The sequence below is a fragment of the Plectropomus leopardus genome, chromosome 20, assembly GCF_008729295.1.
Source record: "Plectropomus leopardus isolate mb chromosome 20, YSFRI_Pleo_2.0, whole genome shotgun sequence".
In the NCBI taxonomy this organism is placed as follows: domain Eukaryota; kingdom Metazoa; phylum Chordata; class Actinopteri; order Perciformes; family Serranidae; genus Plectropomus; species Plectropomus leopardus.
In genome coordinates, this window is record NC_056482.1 from 25,719,222 (window position 1) to 25,728,685 (window position 9,464).

A 9,464-nucleotide genomic window follows, 5' to 3' on the forward strand; every position below is an offset into this window, starting at 1 on the left:
ACACATTATTATTATAGAAATAATTATTTGAAAACATCATAATAATATAACAATAAAAGGTATTTGATAGTATCCTCTTACCTACATTTCATATAAAAACATTTAAAAAATTAAATTCATCAAATGCAGTTACATAAAATAATTGTTATAAATGAATTCATTGAAAACAAAGAACAAAAAATTACAATGAAATTAAATTATTATTATAGAAATCAATGAATTTATTGAAGACATAATAGCAGTAGTAATAATACTACTAATAATAAAAACTACTGCTAAGGTTTGGTTTTTTCCTCGAGTTGAGACACTGAAGGTTGCTAAATTTCAAAAATTTAAAATGTACAAATTTACACACAGTTTGTTAAGAGTGTTTGGATGATAAAACGGGACGTGTGGACGGAGGTCTCAGTGAGGACCGAGGTCTCAGTGAGGACCGAGGTCTCAGCGTGGACGTCCTCTCAGACTGATAAACGCACGTTTTTCTCTTTAAACGTGTCTTTGTGCAGAGCGCTCTCCTCACAGGCCGATCCTGCAGGCCGGGCTGCCGGCCAACCAGACCGCGGTCGTTGGTCGAGACGTGGAGTTCGTGTGTCGAGTGTTCAGCGACCCGCAGCCTCACATCCAGTGGCTCAAACACATCACCGTCAACGGCAGCAGAGAGGCACCGGACGGACACCCGTACGTCCTCGTCCTCAAGGTCAGTCAGTCAAAATTTAATGACCACAAGTTACAAATATCAGGTAAATATAACACCGTCAAATAATATTAAGGGTGGGCATCCACGCTGTCAGAGATCCACGCTGCCAGCTGCTGTGTCAGAGATCCACGCTGCCAGCCGTCGTGTCAGAGATCCGCGCTGCTCTCTCTCAGCGTCCTGACTGTCACTGGAAAAGGTTACAAGGTTTAAATTTTAGCCTAATTTGGGCGGCAGCGTGTCAGGATGATCACATGATGGAGGTCTGCAGTGTTTCACCGCTGTAAAAAGTGGCGTGTGTGTTTGTGACCTCTGGTGGAGATCCAGTCCGCCTTCACTCGGCGTGACGCTGCGTTCAGGAGAGAAACCACATCTGTGAGGAGGAGAACACGAGCCAGCCGCTCTGCTCGGAGGATTATTACGGTCCTTACGGTCAGAGGAAACTCTGCATGTATTTAAAACAGTTACTCATTTCTGTCAGGAACCAGAGTTTAATGATCCTTGAGGAAAAAGTTTGAGTCACCAGCGTCCCGTCGGGATGCACTCTGTCAGCGGGAAAACTAAAGTGACGAAAATTAGAAAGCGCCTTATTTATTTGTCATGGATTATATTCAGAGCGTTTCTGCCCGCTCAGACTCAACTCTTGAATAATTTTCTGCACAGCTGCTCAACATGAAAACCGTCATTAATTGTCTTTCAAATCTCCAAACGGCACACTGAGGTTTAAAGGTGCCCTGCAGAGTTTTCTTGTAAACAAGCAAAAGTTATTTATAGTGGTGTTGGATGAATTTCCTTCTCCTGAAAACATTTGCAGAGCTGGTTTTTATTTTAAATCCTGCATTGTTTACATCCATGTTTACCAGGAAGAGCGCGAGGCGTCACATCTGCGGATCAGTGGATTTTCAGTTATTTTTTATTTTTATTTTTATTTTGCTGTTTTACAATTTGCCCCAGACTGCAGGTCTGAACACCACCGATAAAGAGATGGAGGTTCTGACTCTGAGGAACGTGACGCTCAACGACGCAGGAGAGTACACCTGCCTGGCCGGAAACTCCATCGGCGTCTCGCATCACTCCGCCTGGCTCACGGTCGTCGACGGTACGTCAGCTACATTTAATTTATCTGACAGAAACGATCCAGAGTTTCTCCTTTAAAACGATCCAGAGTTTCACCTCCTGCAGAGTTTCTCCTGCAGAGTTTCTCCTCCTGCAGAGTTTCTCCTGCAGAGTTTCTCCTCCTGCAGAGTTTCTCCTGCAGAGTTTCTCCTCCTGCAGAGTTTCTCCTGCAGAGTTTGTCTTACAGAGTTTCTCCTCTAGAGTTTCTCCTCCTCTAGAGTTTCTCCTCCTGCAGAGTTTCTCCTGCAGAGTTTCTCCTGCAGAGTTCCTCCTGCAGAGTTTCTCCTGCAGAGTGTCTCTTACAGAGTTTCCCCTCTAGAGTTTCTCTTCCTGTAGAGTTTCTCCTGTAGAGTTGCTCCTCCTGCAGAGTTTCTCCTCCTGCAGAGTTTCTCCTCCTCTAGAGTTTCTCCTGCAGAGTTTCTCCTCCTGTAGAGTTTCTCCTGCAGAGTTTCTCCTGCAGAGTTTTTCTGACGGCTGTGTGTGCTCTCTCCTCGTAGAGCTGCCGCCGGCCCCTCTACCCTCTCAGACCTACCTGGAGATCTTCATCTACTGTTTGGGGTTCTTCATCATCGTCATCCTCACCGCCACGGCGGTGGTCTGCAGACTCTGCTGCGCCCCGAAGAAGAGCGACTTCAGCGGACAGCTGGCCGTCCAGAAACTGGCGAAGAGCATTCCTCTGAGGAGACAGGTGAGGCTTCCTCCGGCAGAGCAACTGTTTATAGGTTATTTATTCATTAGTTATTGATTTATTCGAGGCTCTGGAAGGTTGTATAACCCTCTGTCTGTCCCTCTGCAGGTGTCCGTCGAGTCCTCGTCCTCCCTCCAGTCGGGGATGTGTTTGATGCGTCAGTCTCGTCTCTCCAGCGCCGCCACCACCATCCTGACGGGAGTGTCGGAGTACGAACTTCCCTACGATCCCGTCTGGGAGCTTCCTCGGGACAGGTACGACCGTTTGTCTGCTTTATTTGATTTTATTTTACTTGATTTCGTTTCTTTTATTGGTTTTAACGTGCGTGTGTTATTACTTTCACTGGTTTATTGGTTTGTGTATTATTTGGTCTTTTTCTCGGTTTAACTCGTTATCTTCGTATTATCTTTTATTGCTCTATTTGTCTGATTTTCTTTACCTGGAAATGTTGATAAAATGAAGCTGCGGAGGCCGAGACGTTTGACACTTCTGTCCTCACCCGAGAAAAGACCAAGTGTGTGTTGAGACTGAACGCGGCCAGCTTTCAGGGACTGAACGCCGCTGTTTGATTTTCCCGCTCTGACTCCGCGTTCAGCTGTGGGTTTTTCTGCAGGTGTTCGGATGATCAGATGATCTGTGGTCAGTCTCACAGCTGACGTGAACACATTGTGCGGTGACGTGTTGTGTGTCGTCCTCAGGCTGACGCTGGGGAAGCCGCTGGGCGAGGGATGTTTTGGTCAGGTGGTTCTGGCCGAGGCCGTCGGGGTCGACAAAAATAAACCGACGCGTCTCACGAAAGTGGCCGTGAAGATGCTCAAAGGTGAGAGCCGCTCGCCGAACTCAGTGACTGAAAAAATAATACAATTCTGCACATCAGTACTTCTTTTTCACAATATAACCTTTTTCTCCATCTTCAATTGTCTACTTTTAACCCTTCGAAAACTGAGCAAATTCAATTCATTTCTTTAAAAACGTGGAGGCAACGAGCAGCTTAACAAGAAATGACTGAAAACTTAGCAAGATATCAGTGAAGTTACAAAAAATGACCTGAAAATGAGCAAAACGAAGAGGAGGGTTGTTTGGGTGTGACCGTTGTATTTTTTAAATTTTTTATTTTATTAATTTTTTGGCTGATACTTGACTTCTTTCATTTCATTTCATTTCTTTCTATTTTATGTTTCTACTCTACTACATCTCAGAGGCAAAGTAAAAAAAACCAAAACATCAAAAGAGACAAAAAAATGACCCGAACAAACTGCAGAAAATAAAATCTATTTTTTCTGTAATACATTTAAATACATAATATATTTATTTTGTATCCTTTTTGCTTAATAACTAATAATCTCCCCACATCTTATTTTAAAGTAATTTCCTTTTCATGTTTAAAGTTTTTTTTTTTTTTTTTTTCAATTTTCCAGTCAGACCAGTTGCTCATTATGTTTACAAAAGAAACCAAACCGTTTGTCTGAGCTTCCAGAGGTTTTAATGTTTGTGAACGCTGTACAAACATGTTTTTTTGTCGTTGTCGTGAGCAGCGGACGCCACAGAGAAGGACCTGTCCGACCTGATCTCTGAGATGGAAATGATGAAGATGATCGGCAAACACAAGAACATCATCAACCTGCTGGGAGCGTGCACGCAGGACGGTGAGTGTGTGTGTCGTGTGTGTGTCGTGTGTGTGTGACGCCCGTCGGCGGTGACGTGTGCTGCGTTATAACGCCTCCTCCTCCGTCAGGCCCGCTGTACGTGGTGGTGGAGTACGCCTCGCAGGGTAATCTGAGGGAATACCTCCGCGCCCGGCGCCCGGCCGGGTTGGAGTACTGGAGCGGGTCGCGGCGGGCGTCTCTGGGCGGTCTGGAGATCAGGGAGCTGGTTTCTGCTGCGTACCAGGTGGCCAGAGGGATGGCGTACCTGGCGTCAAAGAAGGTCAGATTTTACAGCCTGAACATCTTAGTGGACGCTTGATTTATCCATTATTTTATTTAATTATGATTATTATTGTTGCTGCTTTTATCATGGTATTTATTAATCTCTTAATCTGTTAACGTATTTATTTATTTTTTCATCTTTGTTTATCGGTTTTATCCCGCCTCTGTGTTTCTCAGCTGTGGTGGCGTTCCCTCAGTTCCTGGTTTTAATCAGGATAAATTTCTGTGTTTTTTCTGGTCAGATTTCTATAACCTGTCATGTCATATAATTAATCAATCAATTCTAAAAAGAAGATGGAAAAAAAACTCAGAAATAAATACATAAATAAATTAATAATAACAATCGCTAAAAAACTCATTATTTAGATGATAATAGTAATAGAACTATCACTAATATATGCACTGCATGTACACACACACACACACACACACACACACACACACACTTTATATATATATATACCAACATGTCTTTAACCCTTTGCGTGTCCTCTCAGTGTATCCACAGAGACCTGGCAGCCAGGAACGTGTTGGTCACTGAGGACAACGTGATGAAGATCGCAGACTTCGGTTTGGCCCGAGACGTCCACCACATCGACTACTACAAGAAGACCACGAACGTGAGGCTTCACGGGCACGCTGATCGTCAGGGTGACGTGATGAGACGTGTTCTGACCGATGTTTGTTTGACCCGCAGGGTCGTCTGCCCGTTAAGTGGATGGCACCGGAGGCTTTGTTTGACCGCATCTACACACACCAGAGTGACGTGTGAGTTTAAATTTAAAGACTTCCTGTCGATGTTTTGAAGTTTTTTTTCTGATTGTGTTTTCATTTTTATTATTTTATATTTGTTTGCCTCCGCACTGGCAATAGCTGCAACCAGAGGCATTACGATTTTCACACAAACGTCCACTTGGACTCAAGAATGAATTGCTTAAATTTTTAAATTGGTAGTAAAAGGTCACGTTCACTGTGACCTCATCTGCTTCATTACCATGAACACAAAATCTCCAGAACACATAGAGAAAACTTTTTCAAATTTAACACAAACATCCACTTTGGGTGAGCTGATTAGATTTTGGTGGAAAAAGGTCAAGGTCACTTTGACCTTGCATCCTTCTCATTAGCTTGAACGCAATATCTCAGAAAGCCTTTGAGGGAATTTCGCCAAATTTGGCAAAAACGTTCACTTTGAAAAGTTTGGTCAATGACCTTCTCTTGATTACCAAGAAAAAGAATAACAGAAATATTGTGAATTTTGCATAAAGATCATGAAGAGGTGCAGCAGCTTATTACAAAATTTAAGTTTAAACAAGTGTTTTCCTGCTGCTGCAGGTGGTCGTTTGGAGTCTTGCTGTGGGAGATCTTCACCCTCGGGGGGTCTCCGTACCCCGGGGTCCCTGTGGAGGAGCTCTTCAAGCTGCTGAAGGAGGGACACCGCATGGAGAAACCTTCTGCCTGCACGCAGGAGCTGTGAGTCAAACTACGTCCTTCAAAAGGAAATTTTCTCTTCAGCAACAGTCATTTGAGTAACTGTGTTAATCTGTGTTCAGGCTCCAAATACTTCGTCTTGAATAGTTTGTGTTTCTTTGTGCAGCATAGTAAACTTATTCAGGTACTGTATGCAAGTACAAAGTATCATCATTGTTTTTCTTTAAAAATTGCCCAAAATAGATTAAAAAAAGCTAAATTGTATCTTTTCAAACCACCAGATTTTTTTTTAAAGAAAAGAAATCGCCAATATTTTATCTTTAGAACCTTGAAAATTACAGTGTCATTGGCGTAAAGTAGACAATTACAATATTTGCACACATTCGGAAAGTCATTATTTAAAAAAAAAAAAAAAAAAAAAAAAGAAAAAGTAAAGGACCCAACATGCTGCCCTGTGGGACTCCTGTGTTACAAATTCTAGGGAGAGATGTAACTTGACATATTTGTGCTGTTTTCGAGGGAGGTACATGTTTGTTTTTGGGACATATTTGTTCCGTAAATAATAATAATGCAGACGTAGTCATTCGGGTAGAGCGGAAACCATCCTGGAAGTCACAAAGGAATTTATTGCTTTCCAGGTGAGTGCTTCACTGTTGTAGAATGAGAAAAGTTTGAGTGAAGTCCATAATGTTTCCCGTTCTGAACTTTATCAGCTACCTGATGATGAGAGACTGCTGGCACGCCGTCGCGTCCCGCCGGCCGACTTTCCAGCAGCTGGTGGAAGATTTAGACCGCACACTTTCTCTCATGGCAAACCAGGTAATGTTTTCATCTTTTATACCGTAAAACACGAAAAAATATTCATTATTAACCAATATTTTCAAATAACTGACTTTTCTTGCAATATTATATTCCATAGAAATAAATAAAGTTTTATATTAACCCTTAAACTATTTTGCTGCCCTCACACTGATTAACCCTTTCACCTGTTACAGGTCAAGTAACACATCTACTTCTATATTTTATATGCAGAAAACCTTTTAAATTATGATTATCTGTTTATTTGCAAGTTTGTAGCTCAAGTGAGTTTAAGGACATTTCTAGAATTTTAGCACTTTTCTAGGATTTTAGGATTTTGTAGGATTTTTTAAGATATCTAGGATTTTAAGACATTTACAGGATTTAAGGATGTTTCAGGATTTAAGGACAATTCTAGTTATTTAGGACATTTGTAGGATTTTGGAGCATTTCTAGTATTTTAGGAAATTTCTAGGATTTTAGGATGTTTCGAGGGCTTTAGCAAGTTTCCAAGAGTTTAGGACATTTTTAGGATTTTAAGACATTTTTAGGATTTTAGGACTTTTGCAAGATTTGAGGATATTACTGTGAATTTTGGATGTTTCTAAGATTTTAGCACCTTTGTAGAATTTTAGCACATTTCCATGATTATTAGGATATTTCTATGATTTTAGGAAGTTTCTATGATTTTTAGGATGTTCGTCGGATTTTGGGACATTTCTGGGATTTTAAGGATGTTTCTAGGATTTTAGGATGTTTCTAGGACTTTAGGACGTTTCTAGGACTTTGGGATGTTTTCAGGATTTTACGATGTCGTTAGGATTTTCGGCTGATGTGCCTGTTGGCACTGTCAGATATCTGACCCTCTGCTTGTGTCTGTGCAGGAGTACCTGGACCTGGCCGTTCCTCTGGTCCAGTACTCTCCGGTCGTCTCGTCTCATTCCTCTAACTCCACATAGGGAGTTCTGGGACCCTTTTTCCTTCCTGGATCACCTTCATCCTGTTTCCTCTGCTGCGCGGGCTGGCGGCGGCGGCGGTCCCAGACCGGAGGAGCTCAGACGAAGCCGCTTCACTGTCGTCTGTCAGCAGCAGCAGCCTGATGTGAAGACCAGCTGGACCGAGCCGGACTCCCCAGCAGGGCCTCAGGAAGCAGCAGCTCGTTCAGACCGGGTCCAGAGACCGAGGGAGGCTGAGAGAGCTGCTGCTGCGCCGCCCGACGCATCAGAGCTCTCTGCTCATAATAATCAGTGTGAATATTGTAAATAATAGTTTGTGTTATATGGAAGACCAAACTGGAATTATCAGAGAAATATGAAATGAAAGGCGGACACAGATGCTAAGAAAATAACTGAACAAATAAAAAACACGCAATGTGTAAATACATTTATAAATTAGTATCAAAAACAAAATTTAAATATGATTTTTCTTTGTAATTTGTGTTACTTATTTATAGATTGCGACGGCGGATTAGCGCCATGTTAAAGAAAAAAATTGTTAGATTTCGAGAATAAAGTCGTAATATTTTGAGAAAAAAATGGTAATATTAGGAGAATGAAGTTGCACTTTTATGAGAAAAAAGTCGTAATTTTTGAGAATAAAGTCATAAAATTACGAGAATAAAGTTGGAATTTTACGAGATTTGTTTTTTTTCTGATAATAAAGTCGCCTTGGCAACAGTGGTTGCATCCTAAAATTACATCTCCTTTTCTTGTGACATTACGACTTTATTATCAGAACTTCTGACTTTTTTCTTATATTTTTACAACTTTTTCTTGAAATTATGACTTTACTCTCGTAAAATTTCAACTTTATTCTTGTTATTTTACGACTTTATTCTGGTAATGTTCGACTTTTTTCATATTATATATGTTTATTCTCAAAATTCCGACTTTATTCTCGAAATCTAACATTTTCCCTCAATTCCATCTTAATAGATTTATTTCTTGGTTCATCTTTTGTTCATTAATTTATTTTGCATCTATATATTTATGTATTTCTCCGCAGTGAAGTCATGTTGCCAAAGACGATGTCTGTCAGTGTTACACTTCAACATTGCACTTAACCTCCAGCTGTTTGCAGCCCGCCTTTTACAGAGAAAGCTTCTAGTTGAATGTGTAAAATAACTGAATAACAACAGTATTAAAATACTTTTTCAGTTTGTACTCCGGTTCAGACTTTGTTGTGATTTTTATGCCTCCGTGCCGGAGGTAACCGTGGCTGTGGAGGGATTGTGTTTTCTAGTTGTCTGCCACATTTTCGTGAACGCCTCGAGGGAGTTTTATGAAATTTGGCACAAACGTCCACTTGGACCAAATAGTGAGCTTGTGATCAAATGATTAAATTTTAGTGGCCAAAGATCGAGGTAACTGGGACTTTATTTGTCTTATTCTTGTAAACACGAAATCTTGAATACCATGAGGAAATATCTTGAAATCTGGCACAAACGTACGCATTTAATGGAAGAACTGATTTTATTTTGGTAATTCAGACGTGTTTGCTAAATGGTCAAACAGGTTCAAAAGCACCTTTCTGGTGTCAAATCTGAGGGTCACGTCTCCAAATATTTCTGTAACTTTCTGAGACAGATACCGACATTAATGACAGCTTCATTTGTGGTTGTTTTGATAGTTTTTGGAGTAATTTTGTGTCTCCTTTGGTAGTTTTGTGTCTCCTCTAGGTTGTTGTGTCCATTTTTGTAATTAGTGTGTGTCATTTTGTGTTTCCTCCTGGTTGTTTTGTTTCTGTGGTTGTTTGATTCTTAATTCTTTAAATGTTTAAAAGCGAGCACAGCACTGAAAAGGTGCACTCT

General features: G+C 41.1%; 1 protein-coding gene across 1 annotated transcript in view; it reads left to right on the forward strand.

Annotated features, from left to right (window-relative positions):
- The window catches only part of LOC121960119 (fibroblast growth factor receptor 1-A-like), a 10,178-nt gene extending 1,361 nt beyond the window's left edge, over positions 1-8,817 (forward strand). Inside the window, exons 2-13 of the mRNA XM_042509721.1 lie at positions 507-697; positions 1,649-1,793; positions 2,308-2,498; positions 2,607-2,752; positions 3,197-3,318; positions 4,034-4,144; positions 4,234-4,424; positions 4,924-5,046; positions 5,124-5,194; positions 5,762-5,899; positions 6,571-6,676; positions 7,540-8,817. Coding sequence (XP_042365655.1) covers positions 507-697; positions 1,649-1,793; positions 2,308-2,498; positions 2,607-2,752; positions 3,197-3,318; positions 4,034-4,144; positions 4,234-4,424; positions 4,924-5,046; positions 5,124-5,194; positions 5,762-5,899; positions 6,571-6,676; positions 7,540-7,614 — 1,610 coding nt within the window. The 3' untranslated portion in view covers positions 7,615-8,817. The remainder of the gene's footprint in view (positions 1-506; positions 698-1,648; positions 1,794-2,307; positions 2,499-2,606; positions 2,753-3,196; positions 3,319-4,033; positions 4,145-4,233; positions 4,425-4,923; positions 5,047-5,123; positions 5,195-5,761; positions 5,900-6,570; positions 6,677-7,539) is intronic.
- Positions 8,818-9,464: the final 647 nt, after the last annotated feature.